Source organism: Micromys minutus, assembly GCF_963924665.1.
Source record: "Micromys minutus genome assembly, chromosome: 19".
Lineage (NCBI taxonomy): Eukaryota > Metazoa > Chordata > Mammalia > Rodentia > Muridae > Micromys > Micromys minutus.
This window is the reverse complement of record NC_137954.1, coordinates 10,206,132-10,233,778: the sequence shown is the minus strand read 5'-3', so window position 1 is coordinate 10,233,778 and position 27,647 is coordinate 10,206,132. Positions and strand designations below refer to the sequence as shown.

Genomic DNA, 27,647 nt, shown 5'->3' with positions numbered 1-27,647 from the left:
TGTCAAGCTGCAAGATGACCTCAGATCACCCTGGTGGTTCTCAACCTTCCCAGTGCTGCGACCCTGGAATACACTTCCTCACGTTGTGGTGACCCTAACCATAAAATTATCTACTATTTCACAACTGTTGTTTGTATGGATTTGTAAATCTTTGTAAATGTATTGAGTTGGTAAATTTGCGTGAATAGTAATGTAGATATATGACATGCAGGATATCTGATGTGCCTGCCATTCCTGTGAAGGGGTCACTCGATCCCCAAGAGGTCATGCCCCACGGGTTGGGAACCGCTGCTAACTATCTTGGTACACACAGTACTGCAGACCTGACTGTGTCCTTCCTCATAAGGACATGGAAGCAACCAAGCTATCTACAGAATTAGAGGCTCCTCTGCTTAGAAGCAGCCCGACTAAATGGACAGATTTGACATAGAGTCTTCCCATGTCTTCCTGGACGAGACCAGTTCACCGTGGTGTCTAACTCACTGTGTTACCTGTGATTGTCAACTCGAAGGGCTTAGAATCACTTACAGAAATCTCTGGACATTCTAACCGATGAGTCAGAAACCTGGGTTGCTTGAAGTGGAAAAATTCACCCTAGTGTGGATGGTGACATTTCAAAGCCTGGGGTCTCCACTACATCAAAAGCATGAGGTAAGCAAACCGGCACCGCTCACTGCTACTGCTTCCTGTATGTGGATGCTGGAGTTCATGTCTACCCTGCCTTCCCTCCATTGTGCCTGGCTTAATCTGGGATTTGTAAAGATAAGAAAGATCTTGGAACATTCTGGTAACAAGGTAATTTCCGCTCCTTAAACCTAAATCTCCACTAAGACTCCACGACTCAGATTTGTAAGCAGCCCTAGTCAGTCAGAGTTCAGGAACTCCAAGTCAATCAGATAAACCCACTCAGAGGACTGTTTTCCTAGTTCAACTCTTTGCCCACCAGAAGGATTTATATCCGCCTGTGACCTGTGGACCACACCTGGAAAACTGCCTCTTTATCCAGCATCCAAATGTGTGCATTGCTCCAGGGAATAAGCTGAAATCACCACCATCCCAAGGAAGATACTTTTGACAATACATGCAATCTCCGTTTTCCTGGTTAACAAAATAAGGCTAGCCTATATGCGAGGGCAAACACTCGTACACCCAGTGCCCAGACAGCCATAGTAGTTTCCCTAAGGGCCCTGCAGAGATGTGACGGACTGAGCGTACACATTTCCTGGAGACACAATTTCGTGCTCCCAGAATTTCCTCCCAAATAAATATAAGAAGCAGTGTCCTCTTTAGAGAGCAGTGCAGGCTGCCCTCCACTATGGCGCTGCGTGAAACAGTCACTTCTGGGCTTTGCTCTATTACAATTCACAGTATTCTGGTAGGGACACACCCTAAGCCCCCTTTTGCATTGGACACAATATCTAGATGTTCTAGGCACTCGATATGTTTGATACATGAACTTATAAGGCAGTGATTCAAACTATTCCATAAGTTTACAGGTTCGGCATTTTGCCTCCTTAGCTCTGGTGAAGGTGAATGAACACACAAGTGGGCTTATTACGTGTGACTAAAACTACAGTTACACTAAGACTTCATGTGTGCTCCATTGTGTGAGCCTGCTGGTGAAGGCATTCTGCCTGCTGGTCCGGGGCAGCGTTTTTATCAGAGGTTGCTGGGTAATTTGTTCCACACGGTGTTGCAAACTCCTCTAGCCATTAAAAAAACGTCAAATTTGGCTCCATGAAGTGGCACAGAGGATAATTCTACAAAGCTCTACATAAAACTGGCACAACTGAGCTAAGCCAGATGGTTCTCCAATAAAGCAGACTGCATTGGCTTGGTGAGAAGTTAGCTGTAACCTTAAGAGTCCCCAAATGCCTCAGCCATGCAACATCTGGGCCCTCCTCTATGCCACTGTGAGAAGCCCTGAACACGCATGGGTTAACTAGACACCATCTACATCCTTCAGGGCTCACAGTCTAGAAATGGAAGTCTACAGGTGAGGTGCATCTGTACCCTTGAGCAGCAGGGTGAGAACTGCTTCTGCTTGGGAAGGCAGCATGAGACAAGGAAGACATGGGTCTGGGGTTCAGAGTGCTGAGGTCAAATCTCTGTTCTGCCACTCACTGGTCAGATGACCTGTAAGGATTTTCTATAGACAGCTATTCCTCTCCTCCTCAACCTAGGTGTGTATACATTTGCATTTAAACAAAGGATCTCTGCACATAAACCTGAAAAGTTGATCTCCCCAGGGACAGGGAGAGGGAGATATCCATGCCTTTTAAATGCCCCTAATTAGGAAACAGCACCTTAAGAAACAAATCCCTATGCCCCCCTGCTATCTCTTTCCAGAAAGCAATTGAATGAGATCAAGGCCAGAGTGCACACAAACCCACACTTCAGAGCTCAAACCCTACACACACAGATACACACACAGATACACACACACACACACACACACACACACACACACACACACACACACACACCAGCCTTGGTCTACATTCTACCAGCTTCAGAGCAGTGGGGAGGGTTTTTGAAATCCCTGAACTTTAGTGTTCTCACTGTGAAAATGAAAACACAAATTTTATAGGTTTTCCTAAGAGTGGGATGAAATAAAATCTAAAGATTTGTTTTAATTTTTATTTGTGTGTGTATGAAAGAGAGAGAGAGATGGACACACACAAACACTACATACCATGTGCACACTCATGCACATGTGCACAAACATACACACACTCACACCACCTCACATACAAACTCAGGAGCACACACAGGCACGCACCTGCACACTCATGCACCTACAGGGGACAGAAGAGGTTGCCAGATCTCCTGCAAATGTGTTACTGACAGCTGTGTGCTGAACATTGTAGTTTCTGGGAACTGAACCCCTTTCTCTGCAAGAGCAGAAAAAGCTCCTCAGGGCTCAGTCAGTGCTCAGACTTCCCCGAGAGGGAAATCTAGACAGACTTATAGCGCAGTGGATAAACTGATCATTAGTCTTCAAACTACCTTTTGAGATAGCTCTGGTGAAGACTGTATACCATGGGCCACTATTGCCTGCAGACAGTCTGCCGCATACCTCTAACCTTCAACCCAGGATTCAACAGGATCTGGGTTGCTTCCCTGTGCTCCTGCCTGACCCATCTCTCGGCTAGCTGCCAGCTACAGAGCAATACCTTTATCCCCCAGAATTCACTGCTCGAAAATCATTTCCCAGTATTAGGTGTTTTGTGTTTTGTTTTTTTGCCCTCCCTTCCTTTTCAGTAATGTGCTTTTGTCCCTCTCTGTGTTCAATTTCATTTGTGCAAAACAGGCAAGGAATGAGAGGCTCCAACAAGACCATGTGTAACTGTCCCCCTAGCCTTCCATGTGCCTCCTTTAATGATACCAAGCTCAGCTGGGTTGGTTAGGAGAAAGGATAAAGCTGGGGAGGGGGAAGGGCCTTCCTATCTGTTCGCACGGTCTTCAACACGCAGCATAACGGCATAGCATCTCACAGATCCACTCGTTCCTGCTTATTCCTCTGTGAGAAACATCCAAACGTGTGTGCATTTCTATGTTTGCATCTCTATGTGTGCATGTCTGTGTGTGCATGACTCTTTGTTCATGTCTGTGTATGTCTGTGTGCACATGTCTATGTATGTGTGCGCATCTCTGTGTGTATGTGCACTACACACATGCACATGTAAAAACTTAGATAAGGGGTCTCCACAGTAAGCTAGGATATAGCAGCCCTTCACCGGTTATTACTCACAAGCTTCAGTCAAAACTAGAGGAAAAAAGCAAGCTGGATTAGTAGCTAAGCGAAGGCTTACTCAGTCAGTTAGAGAAACAGTAGCAGCAGTGCCTAGTCTTCCCTGTTAACCACTGTGAAGAGAACAAACTCCAAAGACGTTGTTCAGAAAGTCCATTTGTTTACTTCTCTAGGTTTAGTTTACCCTACCAAGCAAGGAAGTCAGGCATACAGTACCCCACTACCTCTCAGGCACACAGTACCCCACAACCTCCCATTTCTATTTCATGTCTAGATGGAGTCACACAGCTGGAAGAGGGCTCTCAGAGGCCTCCTTCCCTCATCCCCCGTCTCTTACATGAACATCCAGGACTTGGAACAGTTTATCTCAGCTTCTTAGCACCAGGTTAGGAATAAATCACAAGTCTCCTCCATTTCCCACCAAGAATGTTTCTATCTAACTGTTAAACCCCTCCAGATTGTGCGGAGGAGTTCTTGTGTCTCAGAGTAATTCAACCTTTGACGTGAACAGCCCACAGGGGTTAACATCTGAGCAGGGCCATCTCGTGGCTAATTCAACCTCGGAGAGGTTTCCTCAGCACCTTTGTTTCCCTGGGCATCTGCCAGGTGACAGTCCCACATATATTTGAAGGACTGACCTGTCCCATGGCTACTGAGCCAATGCCCACAGGAAACTTCAGGGGAATCACAGCCATGCCCCTCTTCTTCCAGGAATTCTCTGCATTGAATTTTCCCACAGCTGCCTTCCTCTCAGAGTAGGAACACTTGGCCATACACTCCTTCCAGCACTCAGAGAGAGTCTTGGCGTTGAACTCTTGCTTGTAATGGGTATTATCAATTTGCTTGTACATATTTATGGTTCGAACCTATGGAAGAGGAGATCAAAATGTGAGGGAAGCTCAGAAGACAAAGTCTTGTCCAACTACTGTGCGAACCAATAAGAATGCTTGTTTATACATAACCAATGGCTAAGGGAAAGGACAAATGAGATTACTTTCCTTTCTTTTTGAGAGTTTCATGCAGACATATTAAGAATTCTCATTGTTTTCCGTATCTGACACTCCCTTTCATCCCCCCTCCCTAGTCTCAGGGCATCCCTTCTTCTTCCCACAAACTTCCTCACCTGTGTTTTTGTGGTATGAACATAGTTGGGATCCCTTGGACAAACGTGGGTGGAACATCATTTTTCTGAAGCACGGGCAGCTGATGAGCAGATAAACCACTGACCCCTGCCTGCAGCATTAGTCCCTCAAAGCAGGGCAGAGCCTCATGAGCTCCTTTCTCTAAACTCAATGGCATGTGGACTGGCTCAGTCTTAGTTGGTCTCACGTGGGTAGCCACAAACAAGAAGATTCTATCCCCAGGTGTGTTGTGCCCCATATAGACTGTGCACTGGCTGGTTTTGTGTCAACCTGACACAAGCTGGAGTCATCACAGAGAAAGGAGCCTCAGTTGAGGAAATGCCTCCATGAGATCCAGCTGTAAGGCATTTTCTCAACTAGTGATCAATGGGGGAGGGCCCAGCCCATTGTGGGTGGTGCCATCCCTGGGCTGGTAGACCTAGGTTCTATAAGAAAGCAAGCTGAGCAAGCCAGGGGAAGCAAGTCAGAAAGTAACATCCCTCCATGGCCTCTGCATCAGCTCCTGCTTCCTGACCTGCTTGAGTTCCAGTCCTGACTTCCATTGAAGATGAACAGCGATATGGAAGTATAAGCTTAATAAACCCTTTCCTCCCCAACTTGCTTCTTGGTCATGATGTCTTATGCAAGGATACAAACCCTGTGTAAGAGAGACTGTTACAGTATTCTCAGAATGGCAACTAAGGCCTCTCAGCAGAGAGCAAAAGACACTGACTGCCTTGTAATCTTAACTGAGACAACTCCCAGTTATGGTGAGTTCCCTCTACAAGCAGATAGAGGCCATTATAAACACTAAACACACACCTTTCTAAAACCACTCCCCTAGCAATTTCTTGGATCCCTGTAAGAGGAAAGAACTTAATGAAGGACACCATTCAAGGGAAAATGCTTTTTTTTTTTTTTTTTCTTTTTTTTTTTTAAAGAGACTCTTCCAGATGGGAAGTCTTTGTATAATTCTCTTTTCTATTCGGCCAACTATAGTCGGTAGGACCCCTATAAGTTTAAGAGACTAAAGAAGATGGCTCCTGCCTCTGGTCTTAGAGCTTAGTCTTAAGGGGGAAAATGCAGGTGAACTGAGGGCCTGGGCTCTCAGAGGCCTCCTGGAGCAGGAGGCAAAGGGGTGTGGTTGCCAGAACTATAGCTGAATGAGGTCTACCTACATAAGGTGCCAGAGAGGACAGGGCGCAAGCGTGCGTATATGTGCGTTTTCGGCGCATGCGTGCATGCATGTGCACTCCCCCAGGTACTCCTTTTCATCCCTGTCCTCTCTTCCCCAGTGCAGAAGAGGAGAGAAAGGGAGAGACAGTTCAACATGTCTCTCCTACCTAAACTCCACACCGGCATCTGGGGTGAAGGAGGCAATGGAGGGGGAATTAGTTTTGCTAATAAATGAGGCAGAGGCTGAGACTTAATGAACTGACAGGTGACAACTTACTAGCTCAAATGACAAACCTTGTGACAGCCACCTGAGAAGTTAGGGAAAAAGGGGTTGGCCGACTGAGGTGGTGGGCATGATGCTCCTCTGGTTTGGATGTGGTTTATCTCCCAAGGACTGGAACATCTGAGGTAAGCTTCTCAGTCCCGAGGTGTTAGGATGGTGAATGTCTCAGAGGGGGAGGGACGTGACTCCTTCCCAGAGAGTAAATAGTTTGCATGAGACCCTGGTGACTTACAATGAGACTGAGTTCCTGGCAAAGAATGAGCCTGGGATTCTATGCACCAGCGGCTGTGTGGTCCCTGTCAGAACCGAGTAGATGTGTGTGTGTGTGTGTGTGTGTGTGTGTGTGTGTGTGTGTAAGTGTATGTGTGTGTGTGTGTGTGTGTGTGTGTGTGAAAACTCAACCCATGCTCTAGATTTTTAAAAAACATACTTTTATTTTATGTGCATTGATGCTTTGCCTACATGTTTATCAGATCCCCCTGGAACTGGAGTTGCAGACAGTTATAAACTGCCATGTGGGTGCTGGGAGTTGAGCTCAGGTCCTTTGGAAGAGCAATCAGTGCTCATAATCACTGAGATACCTCTAATTCGTGTTCTTAAAATAGTCTCTGTCTCTGTCTCTCTCTCTCTCTCTCTCTCTCTCTCTCTCTCTCCCTCTTTAGTGGAATATGGGTAAGGTAGGACAAGGTAACTAAACTTGGTTACTGATTCTATTAACTAGTTAACTGGGTAAACTCAAACAAGTAATTTAAGTAATTTACCCTCTGGATCTCCTCTCTAATTTCTTAACCTAAATGGTCTCCAAAGCCTTCCTAGCTCAGATATTTAACATCTTTTATACATGAGACTAGAGTAGGGTTACCTGCTCAGGGGACAGGCCACATTTGATTGCCACTTCTGTGATACAGGCTTCGGTGACCAAGCCAGCCTGAGGAAAGCCAAACCCACGCAGAGCAGTGTTGGATGGGAGGTTGGTTCTGCAGGCCCAGCCCTGGCAGCGCAGGTTGGGAAACTTGTAAGCATTGTCCATCTTCAGAAGCCCCATTTCTACCACCTGAAAACACCCAGAACCGAGATGAGCAAACTTTGGTCTTCTTTGCACTTCCTAACCACGTGGACACCTCGGAATGAGGCCAGGCTGAAAGAGCACCTCTCTCCATTACTCAGCAAAAATCGCTGAAAGACCTCATACCCCAGTTTGATACATCTGCTGCGGAATAATTTTAAATGATTTGAATTATTCTCAGTTATTGCCTTTAATTTCCAAAGCTTGGCCTGGTGCTCACACCTAGGTATGGGAAGCAGACACACACACACAGGCTTGGCCAAGGTCTCTGAGCTCCGTCTACCTGTGGGTTTTCAGGAGCTCTTTGCTATTCTGCAGTGAGTCCTTTATTGGCTGGTATTTAAGGAGTAATTATTTCCTGAACGGAGTCATTCTTTGAAGAGTGAAAACTTCCTCTAAAACACTTACCCATAATGACTCATCCAGGGAGCTCCCTCCATTGCAATAGTGCTCCACATCCAGGGCTACCACCCTGCCGTCATTCATGAATCCAGCCTGGGGGAGAGAACGGACTGCTGATACTGGTTCAAGAGGTCAAAGGTCCCTTAGCCGTACGTCGGAAAAGCTCCACCCAGTTAGATTTGACAGCCGTTTCTTGGCTGGAGTGCTAGCTTAGTGATATTGGGAAGACTGTGTGATAGTCCGTGTTAATTATCAGCTCGACAGATCTAGAATCACCAGTGAGCAACCCCAGGGATGGATTATCTTGATTGGGTTAACTGAAGTGGGAAGGCCAGTCTTAACATCGGGTGGCATCATCCTCTTGGCTTTGGTTCTAGGCTGCATCAAAGAAGTACAGAAGTTGACCACAGCTTTCACAGCAGGTGCTTCTTTAATAAATAATGAATTCATGCTATGATTAATATATTAATATGTAACTATTAATATAATTAACCCCATTTCCTGTCCTCACATTACTCTTCATCAGTGGCCGTGGCTGCCAAGGTGATATCTTCCATCACTATGGTCCAGACTTTTGAATGAAGGATCATTTAGGTGAAAGACATTTCTGTTTCAGTGATCTGTTTTAATTTCTCCCCCAACATTTACACAAACAAGATCATCATTTTCCTACCAGGGTGCTCACTGCTTCCAGATTTTTTTTCTTTTAGAAAGCTCCAAGCTGTGTTTTGTGGCTTTATCACGTGGTGCTAATTTTTTCAACAAATGCAATTTTGTTTTATACAGTATAAGCTCTGGAGCTTGTATGATCCATAACTCACAACCATGTCTCATGGTTGCTTCCTGTCTGAGGCCACTTGCTCCATGCTCACACTGCTGAGGTCACCCTCCTAAAGGGCTCAAGCTCAGTTATAGCACGTGACTTGCCACCAATCTACTCAGTGTTTGGGGGATGGTTCTGTGTTACTGTGTATTCAGATGCTGATTGCTGTGCCCAAAGATCTGGCTGCAGTCTGTATGTTGGTATTGCCATGATACTTAGAGCATCTCCTGTTTCAGTGACTTGTTAAGGTTGTTTTCCATCACCTGTGATTGGTCGATAAAGAGCTGATCAGCCAGTTATCTGGGCAGAAGAGAGTTGGGCAGAACTTCCCATCCCAGTCAGGGGCCTCAAGCAAAAAGAGGAAAGAAGGAAGGAAGATAGACCAGAAGGAGAAGAACCAAGAGGGCTAGTCATGAGGATGCCATGAAAGAGCAGCCAGGAGAAGAAAGAAGAGGAGAAATATCAGGAGAATTTGCCATGAGTAGATCTTTATGGGGTAGCCATGAAGACACACATGGACCAGAGCAAGCCAGGGCAAGACTCAGATGCAGGTAAAGGACAACAAGGCTGAGAAGTAGGCAGCCATGGGGGTTTAGAAAGATGAGTATCTGCCTAGCATAGTTAATAATTGCTTGTTAATAAATTTATTAGGTCTCTGTCTTAGTTATTCAGGAATTAAAACAGGCTAGAATAAGCATAAGAACACCTTGTTGTTACTTGGCAACAAGTGAGGGGGTGCATAGAAAAACCTCAGAATTACATTTACAACTCAGTCTCACTCTTTTGTGTGAAGTCAAGTTTAAACTAGTCATTCTAGGGTTCGGGCTGGCATCCGGGCACACAAGACTACATTTGCTAGCTATCCCCACATTGAGGTAGCAAAGTCAGTCCTAAGATGTCTGGACAGAAGCAAGGTCCACCACTTCCAGGCTTGACACCTGATAGATTATCAGCATTTCCGTGTTGGTTGCCTGCTACAGAAGGCTCTGTGGAGGGCTCAGGTCCCTGTTCAATGAAACTTCCAGGGACTATAGCAATCTCCCATGTCTTCGCTTGCAATACAATTACAGGTGGGCATGGTGTATTCGAAACATTGTTAATGAAACTGTACAGCATAAGCCTAGTTTAATTTTAGTTTGTTAATTTAATGCAAATTTAAATAGTTGTATACACCCAGTGCTTAACAGGGAGCATAGTCTAAGGGGATACGGGAGCTATTAGGAAAACAAGTCCCTGGATGATTGGAGCAAGCCCTCCCCTCCCCCAATCCATGCAAACCACAGGGCTCCTGCCTGAAGGGGAAATGACAGTAAAGGTTCAGGACCCTGAGAGATTTGGGTTATTTGTTAAAGCTGTCAGCCAACTTTACAATGTAATCTCTTAAAAAGGCAAAAAGATAATTATTTTCTACTACAGGAACTTTTGAAGGAATTTCTGGGTCCTAGGTTTTTACATTACATTTGATATATTAAAAAATGAGGAGCCATTTGCAAACAATTACAATTTGATATAGCACTGTTGTTAGAGGAACTGCTCCATTTTTACCTTGCAGGTGTGAAAAGAATGGTTATCAGATCGGCTTTCCCCGAACATACGGTCACATGTTTTCCAACCATTCACTGTGCACTACACAATTCTAGGTAGTACTCTCTCTGTCTCTGTCTCTGTCTCTGTCTCTGTCTCTGTCTCTCTCTCTCTCTCTCTCTCTCTCTCTCTCTCTCTCTCTCTCTCTCAAACTGGTATTGCTGAGCAAAGCAGGCAACCTCACTGAACCCAGTGATTATACTGGAACAATAAGGGGTAGAGACTCTGACTGACATTTGTTTTGGCTGGTTTTATGTCAGTTTGACACAAGCAAGAATCATCTGAGAGAAGGGAACATCAATTGGAAATTTTTCTCTATAAAATTGGGCTATAGGCAAACCTGTAGGACACTTTCTTAATTAGTGAGTGATGGGGAGGGCCCAGCTCATTGTGGGTGGTGCCATCCTAGATGGGTGGTCTTGGGTTCCATAAAAAAGCAGGCTGAGCAAGCCATGGGGAGCTAACCTCTTCTGCATGACTGTCAAATCCTGCCTCCAAGTTACTGCCCTGTTTGAGTTTCTGCCCTAATTGCTCTCAATGATGAACTAAAATATGGGACTGTGGGTAAAACAGCCCCTTCCTCCCTAAGTTGTTTTTTGGTCATGGTGTTTCATCTCCACAAAGGAAACCCGACTAAGACACGCGTGTCGATGTTCCTGTTGGTCTTCCCCTGTGAGAGCAGCCAAACTCTGCCATCAACCTTGGTGAATGTTCCCATTGCAACATCAACCCTTCCCCAACTCCTTCCGCTCACTTTATACTTTCCAAGGTAAGGGTGACGGCCTCCCGTTATTAACATGTCTTCTCCTCGTTCCAGAACGCAGCGGACTGCGCGACCATGTCTGAAACAGAAAATGAAAATTAATCATTCAAACAAGCAAACAGATGAGCTAGCTGCTATTCCACAATCCTCTTTTAGGTGTGTTGGCTTCGAAGGCAATTTCCTATGGTGAGGTTTTTAGATCCTCATTGAAAAACAGTAAGATAAATAAATGTCAACTGAATATAAAAAGCATCTATTTAATTCAAGAGAGAGGAAAGACTGAGAAAGACAGACAGACAGACTTGGTCAGGGAAGCACAGGGAGAGAAAGAGAGGCTGATTGATTTGGGGAGATTAAGTAGCTTACATATCTGATCCAAAAACATAGCTCAGACTGTCTCTGCTAAAGATAACTTCACCCACACCAGACCTCCTGTTTCTGTTGACTTTCCAAGTATTGCATATTTTATTTATTTATTTGCTTGCCTATCTGTCTGTCTGTCTGCCTGTCTGTCTGTCTAGGGTTTTTTTGAGACGGTTTCTCTGCGTATCCCTGGCTGTTCTGAAATTCACTCTGTGGACCAGACTGGCCCCTCAAACTCACAGAGATCCTCCTGCCTCTGCCTTGCAAGCACTGCGTTTAAAGGCCTACATCACCATTGCCTAGCCCACATATTATAATATTTTAACAATGGCTTTCATCATATTTCCAAAGTAAGATCAGTACTTACTTTGCTTCTTACAGAACTTGGCAACAAAAGACAAAGACGTTTAATAAGCTGGCATTGGTCTGTGATGTGTGATCTTAAATAGCCTTCGTCTAAATTCTTCCTTATCCCATGCGTCAGTATTAAGATTTCATTTCATGTTCATTTTTACAGATTTCTCCCACTTACTTGCTGGCGGCAAATGCAGTGATGGTTGCCATGATGCTGGTCTTACCCACCTTCCCTCCAAAAGCCCCGCCAACACGCCTTACATGACACATGACCTTGTTGGCTGAAAGCTTCAAGGTTGCAGCAACCATATCCTGTCGACAAGAACGGTTCTCACTGAGCTGGCCCATCTTCAGCGGGACTTACGGCCATCGATGTCATACCCACAACCCTAACCGGACGCCTGTCCCGACTGTCCCAACTATTACACATTGTGTTTCTGTGATGATGACCACGAGACACAAACCATGCAGTTCATGTGGTTATGATAAATGACAGAAAGGAAAAGTGTCCAAGACCCTTACCATCACCAACAACTAGTGTCTTGGCTAGAATGACATTGGTAAAAACTACTGTTAATATGAACTAGTTCTTTCCATAGTAGTGAGATAATCCTCTGCCTGTTAGAACCACAGCCAGCTTATCTTTTCCACAATAATCCCTCGAGGGATGTTTCCAAAGCAGTAAGATGTCGTGGTCCTGAGCATCTCCACTTCTCACATACTGCGTTACTGTGAACACTGACCAATCTTCCCAGGATGTGGGTTTCTGGTCTGGCCATCCTGTCTGAACCAGTTTTTATTGAGGGATAGCCTGCTGTCACACAGGGAATGGACAGCAGTTATCTGGTCCCTCTTGGTGTGACACCCTCCCCAGTGTTGCTGTTCTGGTCCTTACACTCCTCCTCTGGCTCCTTGGTACCCACCACATCCAGATACCTTCACTTTGCTTCCGGACCTTTCCCTGAGTGTTTAGACCAGTTCAGACAGGCATCATCTCCCTTCTTGCCTGTGACTTGCCTGGGACACAGGACATAGTCAACAGATGTTTTCAGGAGAGACGGTGGGTAAGAGAAGGAGGTAATAGCTGGGGATAGTCTCTCTCCCACCTCCTAACCTCATTGTACTGCAGAGGGAAACGAAGGCTGCTCCTCTGTAAGGAGCCCTGGGTGACTCTGACCCTCACACACTCCCCTCCACACTTGTCCTTTCTGACTTAGCTGGCTTAGTGCCTTGCCATGTCTTTTCCAGTACAGTTTCCTAGCAGCCCCTTGTAAACATCTTCCCTTGGTTGCTAACAGTCAGGAGGACATCAAGAGTTGTCTGCTGGCTGCATAACTGATTTTAAAGACTGCTCTCTGGTAAAAACCCTCTTCAAAGTAAGGAAACTAGGGTTAATATCCAATTGCGTATGAGTATAAGTCCTTGATATGTCATTTGCCTGTAATTGTTCTTGTATGCTCTGCTGTCCCTTTTGTCCCATGTCCCCTGCTCCACAACCCCGTGTTACCTGTATATATCTGGGAAACTGTGTGGACACATAGATGTCAATCTCTCCATCCTCTCCTTTGGGAACAACAAGCAAGCTTTGGGTTTCCATATAAAAATGTTCCTGGCCACCTACGTGTATCTCACCTGTTAGAAGAGAGCACCCAGGAGTCAAATGCGGGCAGAGAGAACAGGTTGTTTTCTCACTCTCTCCCTTCATCTCGGCACAGAAACTCCACTGGCTAAGCTTTAAGCCATGCACTGAAGGGCGACAGACACCAGAGTTTAGCTTTCAGTCAAAAGCAGGGATGTAGAAGAAACTCTTGTCTCTGTCAATGTGTTCAGCCAGAGCCCTGAGGAAAGACTCTGAGTTTCTAGAGCCAAAATTCTGTAATAGGGAGACTAGTTTTAAGATGGGATGAATATTGTGTTCCTCCCCATTTCACCCATTAGCTCCATCTTCCCTTTGCTTCTCAACCGCCAAGGGGACATCAAGAGATGCCTGCTGGTTGCATAATTGATTTAGAAGCTATGGGAAACAGCCTCACAAAAGACAAAGGACCAGAAGTCAAGCCTAAGAAGACAGAACCCTTTAAGATGAGAAGGACTTGACACCAAGCAGACACCACAAGAGGACCTGTAGCCCCACCCCTACCTGCTGAGGTTGAGTGGGGAGCTCAGATTCCCAGCCCTGTCAACTGTCATGAGTACACAGTCCAAAGTCTTTCCTGGGCTGTGGTCCCAGTGAGAGCGCCATACTTTCCCCTCGTGTGGCAGGAACAGCCCCCTCCTGCTCGTGCTTGCCCACCTGCACCCAGTCAGTTCCAGTATCGAAGACATAGACATTAAGAGCCACACTATTATAAGACTGTATTTAGAATATCCCAGAGTCTACGAAAAAAAGTCACCCACACCAGCCCAAGAACCAGGAAAACTCAACTTCAGTGAAGACAGACCAAAGTGACACAGATCTTTGGATCAACTGACAGGTGGGCAGATGTCATAAAAACCGTGCAATGAGAAATCTAAGTGTGGAATCTTAGCAGGAGAAAGATATAAACATATCAGAAGGAAATTCTGAAAATGGCAGACTCAAAAGCAGAAATGATTAATAAAAAAGAAGGAAGGACAATTAAAAACATCCAGGCATTATGCACTCCTTTAATCCCAGCACTCTGGGGGCAGAGGCAGGCAGATCTCTGAGTTCTACGCCAGCCTGGTCTATAGCGTTAGTTTCAGGACAACCAGCGCTACATAGAGAAACCCTGAGTTGGGAAAAAAAAAAAAAAACCCTGATGATGATGATGATGATGGTGCTGATGATATAATCATGCCAATCCAAAAAGGGTAAAGAATAGATGAGAAACAATGAAGCCATGTGACAAGAAGAGGGGATATACCATTTGTGTCACTAAAGTCAAGTGTTTGAAAAGTAATGGCCAAATCTTTCCCAAACTTGGAAGAAGATATAAACCTACAGATTTGAGAAGCTGGGTGACTCCTCCCCAAACTGGGTGAATCTGAAGAAATCCTTGGCACTGTTGAATTTCAAAACACTAAAGATGAAACTAAATGCTATGCTGAAAGCTGCCAGCGCCTGCTCCCGGTAACCATGGTGACCAGAGGACTCGGCACAAAACTTTTTCTAGTGTAGTAACCTCCGAATTTTGTATTTGGTGACAATATCCTTCAACAATGAGCAACAGGGCAGGCTGGGGAGGGATGAGAAGATGGTTTCTAGGCTCTTCACACTGCTTGTGGGTCCAAGGTATCCACTCTCCAGGAGCAGTATCCGCTGAGGCTGTTGGGCAGTTTCTAGAAGGTAAAGAAAGCCCTAGACTGGATTTGCCCAGAAAGCTCCCTGCTGCTTAGTGTTGAAGAAAATTTTACCTTCAAGAATTTGGTCAGCGACTTTAAATGCTTCCTCAACATTCCCACATTCCAGCTTCCGTTCAGACTCGAAGAAGGACTCATGTCGTATAGCTTCCTGGAAAGAGAACAGAAAAGGGAGGCAGCCTGGAGTGGAAAGCCTGCCTCTGGGAGTCCCAGGTCCTGTGGGAACATCTGAGTGGCAGATTTCTCATGTGGGGGTCCAGGTTCTCTCCTCCAGGCCCTGGGAAGCTAAATTGAAAGCCAAGAGTCTGAGACTCTCCAGGAAACAAATGCAAATGTACCCAGTAATTCCAAGCACACTGAGACTGCTCAGAGAATACCTCCCACCAGGTACAGAATGGAACTATTGCTTTCCAGGCTGACCATTCTCTGGGTTAATAATCCATTTTATGTAGCCAAAGCAACTCAGCTGACGCAGACCCATGACCACTTCCCACTTCCCACTTCCTAGTGTTGGACTGTAAGCCTCTCTGAGCCTCAAGTGTCAGGCACAAACAACTTACTGTGAGATGACACCAAGGGGCCTGTGGCATAAATGTCACATCAATGCTAGCTAAAACCACTAATGACTGGAATCACAGGCTCTGCCTGCTAGACTCCTGCTCCTCCCTCAGGAGGAGGGCACAGGGCACTGGAGTGACAGGGACCTGCCCTGGATTGATGATTCACACATGGCTTGCCAGGGTACCACAAGTCCATTGACAACACACTGGCTTCCCTGGTGTCTAATTGAGAATCACATCAGTAGACACAGTCAGGGCTTTCTGGTGGGGAATAATAGTTGTCTGACCTCCTAGGGTTGCTGTGAGCGCTTAGTGAGGTAATGTGAACCCAACTTAACACCAAGCCAACCCTGCACGCAGAGCGCTGTTCCTGCATTGATCACTGATCACAGATCTATCGCTGGTGATATTGACAGAGATTCTGAGAAATGCACTCTTTTTTTCACACTTGTTCCAAGAGTTTGGGCAGAGTTTCTCCATGCATACTTCTAAGAAGCATGAGCTGGATGAAGCCTTCAGTCATCAAACAATCAAACTGACGCAGATTGTTTCCAGCCCTTTTAGCTCAGAACGTTTTTCATACTGAATCAACAGCTCATATGTTTTTTTTTTTTTTAATTAACCAAAAGTTCAGTTATGTCAGGGTTGTTTTTGTTGTTGTTGTTGTTTGCTTGTTTTTGTTTTTGTTTTAGCGCCTTTTCTACTCTGTTTTAAAAAGTTAATCTTTCCCAGTCTCACTTGCAGACTGTTCTTCAGGTAACTTTAAGCCAGTTTTCTGAATCCTCTTAGCTGGAAAGTGGCCATTGGAGAGCAGGGTGTTAAGAGTTGAGTGAGGCTCCCTACGAGAGTGAGCAGGTGAGTGACCTTGGAGAGCTTAACCTCTAACCAAAATGAGAGATGATGCTTTCACGCAATACCAATATTTGATGTTTTCTGGCAAGGATGTAGGGTCTGTTGGTCAAGGCTGAAATAGGAAGGGGTAAGTGGTTATACACAACTTTAGTTTGGCTGTGAAGCTCAAGAAGGGAAAGATTACCAGCAAAAAGTTGATAAAGCATTCATTACCCATGTACTTCCTTTTAAAAAGTAATTCTAGCTCAAAAGCAGACTTTCAGGGAAAGAATAGAACAGCAGGAAATGAGGGGAGGAAAGAACCAGAGAAGGGAAAGGAGGTTTGGGTTGGGAACTGGCTAGAAAAACAGCAACGCTTCTTACTGTTGTCCTCCTGACATGATTTCATTTTAATTTGAAAAAAACTGAGGAAAATTTCCAGAGCTAAGGGCCATGTTCCTAGGGATAAAGTACCACAGGAAACACACCCAAGGCCAAGTTCTCTTGGAGACACTGATCTTGGCCAACAGTTTCTCATCTTAGATAAGACAACCTGCACTATGTACCTGTGGCATGGAAAGGCCTCTGCTATCAAGGAGGATGCCCAGCAGACCTGCTCCTGTTGCCCCCCCCTCCCGTTATGGGAGGGGCTCACCTCAGAGCATGGGTACCATGGACAGCCTGGGAACCTTGCATATGTAGTTGACATTTATACAGAGGCCATAAGTTAAGGACCAAGGGAATATGTACAGGTGAACACTACCATTTCATATGTTACAACCTCTGCAACTTTTCAACTGCTGTATGAAAATTAGGATAAAAACACAAGGTTCCTGGTTTGTGTGTGTTCTGTTGCAGTTGTTCATGCCTAGTTGTCAATATTCCATAGGCATCATATGAGCCATGTCTCATGGATATTTAAGATTTGCATTAAAGAACATCAAAGGGGTGTCTATGGTGTTTGCTACATGGAGTATCTTCTCAGTACCCGCTGTGTACTTGCTGAAGCAAGAGAGACTACAAATCAGACCTACAGAACCTGTAGTGCAATCCCAGCTGCCTGCCCAGCATCCTTACCTTTCCCCTTCCAAACCATGTTACTTTGTTTAGGTCTCTACCCCCTATATAGCTCATGTACGTCATAGAAATCTGCCCCATCCCTTTCTCAGCTATGACAGCAAATCTTCTGTTCATCTGCTCCATCATTAACCCAGAGAGAGAAATGGGACTTAAACAGTTGAAGGAGCCTGGATCTCGGACATGTTTAGACCGCTGGGACAATAGTGTACCACTTGTCACAAACATGAACAGAGAAGCCCAAGACTCCTGGCTGCTCTGGATCTACATGGGAGACAGATGAGTTGTGAACACCAGAGAGGAGACAGAAAGAACCAGGTTCCTGTGGGAACTGCTAATACATGTTGAACCAATGGATCCTCCGTGCAGAAGCGTACTGCATCAGACCTCCCTATTCCTACGCAGAAGCACTGTAACAGACATACCGTTCCCTGCACTGCCGTCGGCTTGAGCTCATACCTCAATAGTTAGGATCAGAGGCTCCACGTCTTGGTAGACCACCTTCACTTGCTTCGCTGCCTGCTTTGCCCGTGCCTCCGAATCCGCCATCACGGCACAGACAAGATGGCCTACGCAGTGTACCTGTGGCACAAAGGGGCACACAACAGACAGACTCCTGTCATTCGCTTCAGTCCCCTCTCCCATTCAGAGAGGTAGAAAACTCTGCTTGTGTGGGGGTAGACTTTAGAGGACAGGTATCACATGCAGCCTTGAACTCTCTTATTTAGTTAACACTTAAAGGCCATAATAAGTCACATTGCTTCTGCCATCATACACAGCCCTGCCACAGTGAGCTTCAACCTTGACTTTAGACTTGGGAGAGTCAAGTTTTCTGCCAGGGAGAGCCAGAGGTAGGGGCTGTTGGAAGGATGACGTTCTTTTGGGTAGACAGTAGAATGAAATATGCAGAGAATCCGAACCCTGCCTTTGTTCTAGCGCAGTAGCCTGAGATCCAGTAGCCAATGCTGATCACTGGAAACTTTCAGTGGGTCTGTTAGAACAGCTCCTCTTGGCTTCACGGCCATATGGGAAGCAGTACGTGGAATATGTACATACACTAAGTATGAGCCCTCACTGCAGGAATCGCAGAAGGTGTGTGTGGGAGTGTCTACAACTTCTAAATGAATTTAGAATAAGAGGAAGGGCTCGATCCATTGGGTCTTCTTCAGAGTGGAAGCTATCGTGAGCGCAGGGCCCACACCTCTTTGCTGAGCTTGTTTTTAAGTTCCACGGGATATATGACAGCATGGATGAACAGATCAGACTTCGGAGAGGGAAAGAGAACTTCCAGATCAAGTGACAAAGAATGACTTCACACTGGAGAGGCTAACTGAATTCAAAGCGTGAGCTTGGGACACGTTGGAACTGGGGTAAACTAGAGATCCTTGGGAAGGGAGGTTCACCAATTTATATATCAAATTTATAATTCTCTGCCCATGTATTCTTTCACACTTCTTGGCCTCATAATGTTACAATGTAATAATATAAGACATCAAAGTATCAATCTATTTTAAAGACAGCATCTCATGTATCCCAGGCTAGCCTCAGATTCTTCGTGTAGCTGAGGATGACCCTGAAGTTTTGATCCTTGTCCCTTTACCTCCCAAGTGCTGGATTTACAGGCATACACAACTCTGTCTAGTGTGTGTAGTTCCTGGGATGGATCCTGGGGCTTCCTGCACACGAGGCAAGTACTCCAGCAACTGAGACCCAGCCCTGAAAACAGCTTACATCACCAATCAGCTTTACGTAAGTGAATAAACTTGAGTTCATATCTATTAGAATATTTGTGATTCATGATTACTGCTCAAAGAATACTGAACTCTTCATGGGCATGACAAATTAGACACTATGCCTATGAAAACTGGAGGAGCCTGTAACTAGGAAAATTGTTCAGACAGACGGCCAGAAGCCGGTACCTCATCTGTGGCCAGAAATGTCTCTGTGCCGAAGGTGTTTGCTTCCTGAAGATGATCGGCAGTAATGATGTCCACCACGCCAGGCATGCTGAGAGCTTCTGACAGATCAATGGACCTGTGAAAACAGATCAGACGGCTTCACAGAGCAGCCACACAGCCCGAGGACACTGAGAAAGTAGCAGTCAGAAACCAAGGACTGTCAGAGAATTAATAGCTTTGACAGTCGTCTGCCAGGCAGTGGAAGAAGCAGGGGAACCGTAAAGCTACTCATGCAAGATTTTGTGAGCAATTCAATTTCAATCCCATTTCTTCTCTAGTCTGAGTGTCGGCAGGCCTCTGTTTACCCTCCTTTTCATGGGCAGGGTGAAGTTAGACAGCAGGGAGACTCTTCCCCTGTGTGTGGGGGACACTTACACAATCTTAGCATGTGCTCTTGAACTCGTTACGAAAGTCAGGAAAATCTCCCGGTCTACTGCAGGCATGTCGTCACAGTAGATGGCCTCACCAGTGGCATGCTTAATACCAGAAAGGTGCATGATGGGACGCCCAATTGGGTCCTGAGGAAGCTGCGCTGGGTCTACATTCTGTTTAATGAAGAGCCGACACGTAACTCACATTTCTACAGAGATTGTAGGGATAATCACAAAATGTGTGTCTCCCAAGAGAGCGGAGCTATGCAAACTCATGCTTAATCCAGAATACTTTTGAACATGAAAATAGTCACTAATTTCACTACTCCAAGCAGCTTACAGAAAACAAGTTGGCAGATAATTGGAATGTATAAATGTGATGCATTTTTCCCTTAGTTTTTGGAATGTAGATGCCAAATACATCTGCTCCCCTAACAAAGGACTACACAACCCTCACCCTCCCAACCCTCACCCTCCCAACCCCCACCCTCCCAACCCCCACCCTCTCAACCCCTACCCTCTCAACCCCCACCCTCTCAACCCCCCACCCTCTCAACCCCCACCCTCCCAACCCCTACCCTCTCAACCCCTACCCTCTCAACCCCTACCCTCTCAAGCCCCTACCCTCTCAAGTCCCACTCTCTCAACCCCCACCCTCTCAACCCCCACCCTCTCAACCCCCCACCCTCTCAACCCCTGCCCTCTCAAGCCCCACCCTCTCAACCCCCACCCTCTCAACCCCCACCCTCTCAAGCCCCACCCTCTCAACCCCCACCCTCTCAACCCCCCACCCTCTCAACCCCTACCCTCTCAAGCCCCTACCCTCTCAAGCCCCATCCTCTCAACCCCCCACCCTCTCAACCCCTACCCTCTCAACCCCCACCCTCTCAACCCCCCACCCTCTCAACCCCTACCCTCTCAACCCCCCACCCTCTCAACCCCCCACCCTCTCAACCCCTACCCTCTCAAGCCCCTACCCTCTCAAGTCCCACTCTCTCAACCCTCACCCTCCCAACCCCCACCCTCTCAACCCCTACCCTCTCAACCCCCACCCTCTCAAGCCCCTACCCTCTCAACCCCTACCCTCTCAACCCCTACCCTCTCAACCCCCACCCTCTCAACCCCTACCCTCTCAACCCCCACCCTCTCAAGCCCCTACCCTCTCAAGCCCCTACCCTCTCAAGCCCCACCCTCTCAACCCCCCACCCTCTCAAGCCCCTACCCTCTCAACCCTCACCCTCTCAACCCCTACCCATTCAACCCCTACCCTCTCAAGCCCCTACCCTCTCAAGTCCCACTCTCTCAACCCCCACCCTCTCAATCCCCCACTCTCTCAACCCCCCACCCTTTCACCCCCAAATCTCTCACCCGGATCCCAACCCCCAATCTCTCACATCCCTCACTGAAAATCATATTAGGCTCACACAATATTTGAATGGAAAAAAAAAAGATCCACATCTATTTTATGGTTTTATAAAATACTCTCAAAGATTTTCTGTTTCCGTCCTGAAGAGCAAACTTGTAGGTAACTTATAGGCGTAGACACTGGGCCGAACATGCCAACGGGGATCTATAAGGCTCCAGGAGTTTTCTATTATTCATGCTAACACCGTTTGCTGTAAATAATGGAACATTTCACAACTGCAAAGAAAATCTTTTAAAACTTTACTGTGCCAGGTCTGCCAAAAGACTGAGGAAACTCTCAAGCCTGGGATAGTCGAATGTGAAAACTGGTTTATTAGTAGCCTCCAGCTGCAAAGGACTGAGGGCAGGCATGCTTGGCTATGTTACACAGCTAAAGACACAATGGGGAAGTCCTCGATCGGGTGATCTGCTGAAGCCACAGGGAACAGTCTGGACATTCAATGTCTTCCAAAGGCTTGGTTCTCAGCTACTGGGAGGAGGTGGAATGACCTGTTCTTGCATTCCTCAGCATGCCCGCTACCTGTCAACCTGTAGCTTAAGCAAGGATCCACCTCATCAAGTACCATGATACCAAACAATCGTTCCCTCTGTCACCTGATGACCTCTGTGTTTGTGAGGACAGTGAAAGTGAACTTTCAAAGCATGGAAGTGGTTTGGGCAAAGTGTTGGATGTAAAGGCTGAAGTTGCTTTGGAAACTTGGATGTTCTGCTGTGTGTGTGTGTGTGTGTGTGTGTGTGTGTGTGTGTGTGTGTGTGTGTGAAAGAAACCATGGGTGAAATGAAGATTTATCTTTGTGAGAGATACACTGAACCCCAGACATTGACTTGGAACCCAGCATGACAGGTCCATTTCAAAATCAACCACTGAGAAGATGTTCAGTTTTCTTTGGGTGCTCTGAATGTTCATTACTTGGCTTTAGTTCCTCCCTGGAATGTGGCCCATTGCCAAGGCGATGTTAGGACCTGCAGAAGTCCCAGACTGTGGTTATAATATTTCACAGAATGCCAGGGAGAAGGCAGTTGTTTTTAGCTTTCAACATATTCACTTCCAAAGCAATTTGGCATATTTAAATTTTTTGAACACATTGAACTCTAAACCTCAAGGGGACCTACAGCAACTTTAGTGCTCACTGTGATAAGACACAAGTTTTTATAAGAAAATCCATCAGCAGATCTGATGCACTGCCATTTTTAAATCTCTTCCCATTCCTGACTCAACAAAATTCTTGGTCCAGTTTCTTGACAATTATTTCAGGAAAACACACAGTAAGTCTTACCCAGTTTAGTAACAAAATGGCTCCATTTTATGTTTTTATGATGCTATGACAGAAACTCCATTTGAAAGCACTTGGGAGTGCCTTACTCTCTGTAAACCTTCATCAGGAGATCTAGAACATAACTCTTAGCATCCACATTTGGTTTCCCAATAAAACGTCATTTGAAGAAAACCAAGCAGACAGGAAGAACTTGGAAAGAAAAATATCCTAGCACTGGAACAAAGCAAAGTAGCAGCTGTTGTAATGTCTGCACCTCCAAGGTTCCATGGCCCCTGGGGCAGGTGTGCCCTTGGTCCTTTAAATGGAACTAAAGCTCTTGGACCAACTCAGAACCTGACTTTGGTTGTGCTTGAAGAGCCACAAAGCCAGGGTAAAAAGTGTATAGCAATCGCCAGGTTGTTTATGTCCTGGCCTAATGACATAGTAAAAAGGGGGGGGGGCCTTTAAGACAAAACAGGCATATTTCTTTAATATTTTCCAGGTGTACTGGCTGACTTTCTGTCAACTTGACACAAGCTGGAGTTATCACAGAGAAAGGAGCCTCAGTTGAGAAGATGCCTTCATGAGATCCAGCTGTAAGGCATTTTCTCAACTACTGATCAAGGGGGGAGGACCCAGCCCATTGTGGGTGGTGCCATCCCTGGGCTGGTAGACCTGGGTACTGTAAGAAAGCAGGCTGAGCAAGCCGGGGGAAGCAAACCTATAAGTAAGATCCCTCCATGGCCTCTGCATCAGCTCCTGCTTCCTGACCTGTTTGAGTTCCAGTCCTGACTTCCTTTGGTGATGAACAGCAATGTGGAAGTGTAAGCTGAACAAACCCTTTCCTCCCCAACTTGCTTCTTGGTCATGATGTTTTGTCCAGGAATAAGACACTGGATTTCTTTTTCATTGTGATTTCTAATTGGTTTTGATTTATTTTTCTCTTTTTGAAGTATTGGGATCAAACTTGGGACTTGTATGTTGAAGAACCATCAAACTACACTCTCAACCTGGGTTTGTAGTTTTAGGAAACTCTGAAAAAGGTGATGTGTCACCAGGGGGCAATGGACCTAAAGCCGGTCTCTGAATTTAAACACATAAAGGCTTGCAGGCATGCACACACACACACACACACACACACACACACACACACACACACACACACAGAAAAGCACGCACTTACCTGGTGGGTTAATGTTCTCCAGTGATGTTTTGAATGAAGATCTTCTAAAGCACTCTCATAGTTGTCTGCCAGGCTAGGATACTGACTTGGGTCCTGCAAAGCAAATAGTAGATATTTAAAATCTACCAGAATGTTCTGGGAGGGGATCCTGGTATAATTCTCAGCAAACATTTCTACTATAGTGTCTGACATTGATTAAGCATTCACCCTTTCAGAACCCTGAAAATTTAAACAATCCCCTGACCCCAGGACATGAACCTTGAAAGGTACACATTTTCCTCATGAGGTGATAAACCACATGAAATTAGAATGTCATTGATCTCCACCATTTGTTTCATAAGATTATTTTACAATAACTAGCAATTTCCCAATTTTCCAATCATTATTTTCTCATCTTTGTCTACATAGACAAACTTACTTTTCTAAGTGACCTGGGGACACATATGACAGCAAAAGAGAAGTCAAATAAAACAGAGAAGACCAAACTTAAAGCAGGAAAAGTCAAAACCAGCATCCAGTATTGCAAATACTCACAAAACTGCATGGTGGTGTAAGACCCAAATTGAGTCTTATTTATTTAAAACTCCCATGAATGAGACGAGAGATCGGGGATCAATGCAAAAGCAAAAGGTTTATTAATCCTGTGCACTGGGGTGACCTACATCCAGAGGAGAGGCAGTACAGTTTTTATACACATGCTACAGCGACGGTGACCAGGCATGCAAGCATTGGTGGGTTTAGTTGACTTTTAAGTAGATTGACTGCTGCCAACGTGGGTTGCATCTAATGGCTTATGCCCTTCATTTCAGGGGTACCTAGAAAGGTAACTCCCCCTGGGAAGTGTTTTGCCAGGATTATAACTCTTTTCCTTCATTCCAGGGCTACCCAGATAAGGTAGAAGTACTACTCCTTGGAGGGTATGGGACCGAAAAAGCCCTTAGTGGGAGAGGGGAGCTGTAAGGAGGGTGTGAGACTAAAAACCCTTTGGGTCCCTCAGTGGCATCCAGCCAGGCTCTCACGTGTGCAGAGGTGGCCCTTCTGCTGGCACCCCACAGGAGAGGGCCTTCTGAGGACAGAGGAAATGGGTCACATGCTTCTTTGGATGAGACTATATTTTGTGATTATTTTTATAGCTTGCATAATTTTAATAGAAAATAAAGCTGACAACAGCTATTGTTTTAAGAAGAGGAAGCTAAGCGGAGCACAGAAGCTTTAATTATATCAGCTGATTCACTAAGGAACTGTGTTATTTACTGTTCATTAGGAGAGTCCACAGTTTGCTTTGCTTCTCCCACTTTTGAGCACCTGGTAGAAATATGTCATATGTTTGTGTATGACTTCAAGCTCCTTATCTCAAAAGTTTGATATAACCCATTGGTTCTAATTCTCATCTATACTGAGAAAACACCTCTAAGAATCTCCACAAATGAGGATTTCCTGTCTTCTGCTTATATATTTAGGAATTATGTTTTATTAATCATTTGAGAGCTCTGTATGATGCATTTTTATCAAACTCACCACCTCTCCCAACCATTTAAAGTAACTGTGTTGGCTTCTACATAAGGCTAATTGGGTTGACAGTAGCATGAGGCTCTCGAGGACAATAGGTCCAGGTTCCTTTGAACCAGAAGAGAGCTTTTTCCTATTGAGTTTCTCTAGGCAACAATCATGTAGCACTTTGACGAGGGGAAGCAGGCAAACGGATAGCCGTGCATCACTGGTATTAATTACTACCATTTCTACCCAGCATCCCTCGGAAGCACTAGGGACTATGCTCAGCCTTTTCCTTATGATGACTCTCTTCGTGGTGTTCCGGTGGCTGCCATCATCTAATGAATGAAGGAAACCCAGACACGAAAACCAAGCATAAGAAAGTAAGCTTCACCTATAAGCTTCAGTAAAGAAAAGAAAATGCATTAACTAGTTTTCTCAGAATTATGCAGACATGACATGTTTATTATAAAGTGGTAATAACTGAGTGGTGTTTAGCAAAAACCCTGTGCAGATCTGAGGCCTCCTTGGAAGTCTTCCTCAAACTCACAGCACAGGATAGGCCAGTGGACACCTACCAACAGGATGTGATTCTAGCTTTTCATCTTCTGTAACGTACAGCTCCCCAGCAGGGGCTGGTGCCTCTGCCATCCCAGTTCTCAGGACCGGTTCCACTCACCTCCTTCTTCAAACTCTGTGACACCTCCAGGTAGAACTTGAAGAGGAAGCTGATGATGAGGGTCCTCTTGAACTCCACCTTTCCACCGGGAGCTGAGCCTGCAAGGGTGACTTCTTCCAAAACCAGCCTGCACGCTGTGTCCAGCATCTCTTCATTCCAGGGCCTGTGAGAGGCAGAGGAGGAGACACAGCCCAACAGATTCAGCTGATAGAGAACAGGCTGTACAACCAGGCAGCCCAAGTTCAGGTTGGTCTGCTACTATGTTCCCTCACTTATGGAAGCCTCTCAACTACTCTGTAAGGTAGAAATGGTTCTCTTCTTCAACAGAGAAGGAAATGGAGGTCCCAGTAGGTTAAATAGACCAAATGAGCTCATGGAGTTAAAAGAAAGTGAACTAAGACATGCATCAGGCAGTCTAACTCATTAAAACAGTGGCTCTCCACCTGGGACTCTACTGACCCTTTCACAGGGGCCACCTACGAGCACCATAAAACACAGGTATTTATGTCGCGATTCATAGGAGTAGCAATTTTTACAGCTAAAAGTAGCAATGAAGATAATTCTGTGGTTTGGGGTCCCCACAGTGGAAGGAACTGTAAAGGGTCTCAGCATTAGGAAGGTTAAGTGCCACTACACTGAAACCTTTGTAAGACTCAAAGTGAGCCTTAGCTACTGGGAGACCTCCAAATGAGACTCGAGAATGGAGTTTGATGCAAAAGCAAGAAGTTTATTGTTCCAATGTGCTAGGATCATTTCACACCTAGAGGAGAGACGACCCTTCTCTTTCTTTCATAAGCTTTTTATACAATTTTGAGGGCAGAATATAGCAACAGCCACTAGGCACATAATGATTGGTGGTCCTGGTGACCTCTACATTAATTGCCTGGGTGGGGAGGGAGCTCAGGGCCCTTCCATATCTCCAGGTGGCCAGATAATTGGCTGGACAGGGAGGGGACTCAGAAACCTTCCCTAAGGCCCAGTGGGAAGTTCCAAGTTGGGGTCTCTCTCAGCTTAAAGCACATGTTAGGGCCGGAGAGATGGCTCATCGTCTAAGAGCACTGACTGCTGTTCCAGGGGTCCTGAGTTCAATTCCCAGAAACTACATGGTGGCTCACAACCATCTGTAATGAGATTTTGGGCCCTCTTCTGGCATGCAGGTATACATGCAGATACTCATACATTAAATAGATAGATAGATAGATAGATAGATAGATAGATAGATAGATAGATATTCTTTTAAAAAAGTACTTGTCTGAATCTCTGTTCTGTTCATTTATCTAGCAAGTTCCCAAGAAAGGTTAGCTATCAGTATTACCTAGACGTAAAATAACTCAGGGAAGCAAACGAGATGGTTAGCAGCCAATTAGCACACGCTCCATTTTTCATCATAGTAAAATTGTTTCCATTATTTTCGCCACAAAAAGAACAGAAATTTACACTACAGGAAATGGGCATTCCACCCCCCCCCGTCTCTGTCTCACATACACACATGTACACACACAGATGCACATGCACACACAAACACAAGCACACAGGTCTCAGTTTTATATACACACATGTACACACTGACACACAAGCACACACAAACACAAGCACACAGATGTTTGTGTGCTCACACACACTGCACGCACAGATTTTATAATGCTCCCTTGGGAATTTGCTAAAAGCAACACATGAAACTGCTTCTGAAATCGTGTTGGAATTCCCGGCCATCAAATCATGAGATCCTAAAGTATTTTTTCTCCTTCTCATTACAGCTTCCCACAGGGCAGGTTGCTCTGTTACCTGGAAGCTAAGGATACAATG

At 45.6% G+C, this 27,647-nt stretch overlaps 1 protein-coding gene across 1 annotated transcript in view; it reads right to left on the bottom strand.

Moving 5' to 3' along the window:
* The window catches only part of AOX1 (aldehyde oxidase 1), a 68,914-nt gene that overhangs the window by 11,872 nt on the left and 29,395 nt on the right, over positions 1 to 27,647 (bottom strand). Inside the window, exons 15-26 of the mRNA XM_080933011.1 lie at positions 25,842 to 26,004; positions 23,672 to 23,764; positions 19,812 to 19,981; positions 19,398 to 19,512; positions 17,938 to 18,060; positions 15,065 to 15,161; positions 13,197 to 13,321; positions 11,868 to 12,001; positions 10,964 to 11,051; positions 7,809 to 7,895; positions 7,197 to 7,388; positions 4,393 to 4,620 (exon numbers count right to left, since the gene is read on the bottom strand). Coding sequence (XP_080789137.1) covers positions 4,393 to 4,620; positions 7,197 to 7,388; positions 7,809 to 7,895; positions 10,964 to 11,051; positions 11,868 to 12,001; positions 13,197 to 13,321; positions 15,065 to 15,161; positions 17,938 to 18,060; positions 19,398 to 19,512; positions 19,812 to 19,981; positions 23,672 to 23,764; positions 25,842 to 26,004 — 1,615 coding nt within the window. The remainder of the gene's footprint in view (positions 1 to 4,392; positions 4,621 to 7,196; positions 7,389 to 7,808; positions 7,896 to 10,963; positions 11,052 to 11,867; positions 12,002 to 13,196; positions 13,322 to 15,064; positions 15,162 to 17,937; positions 18,061 to 19,397; positions 19,513 to 19,811; positions 19,982 to 23,671; positions 23,765 to 25,841; positions 26,005 to 27,647) is intronic.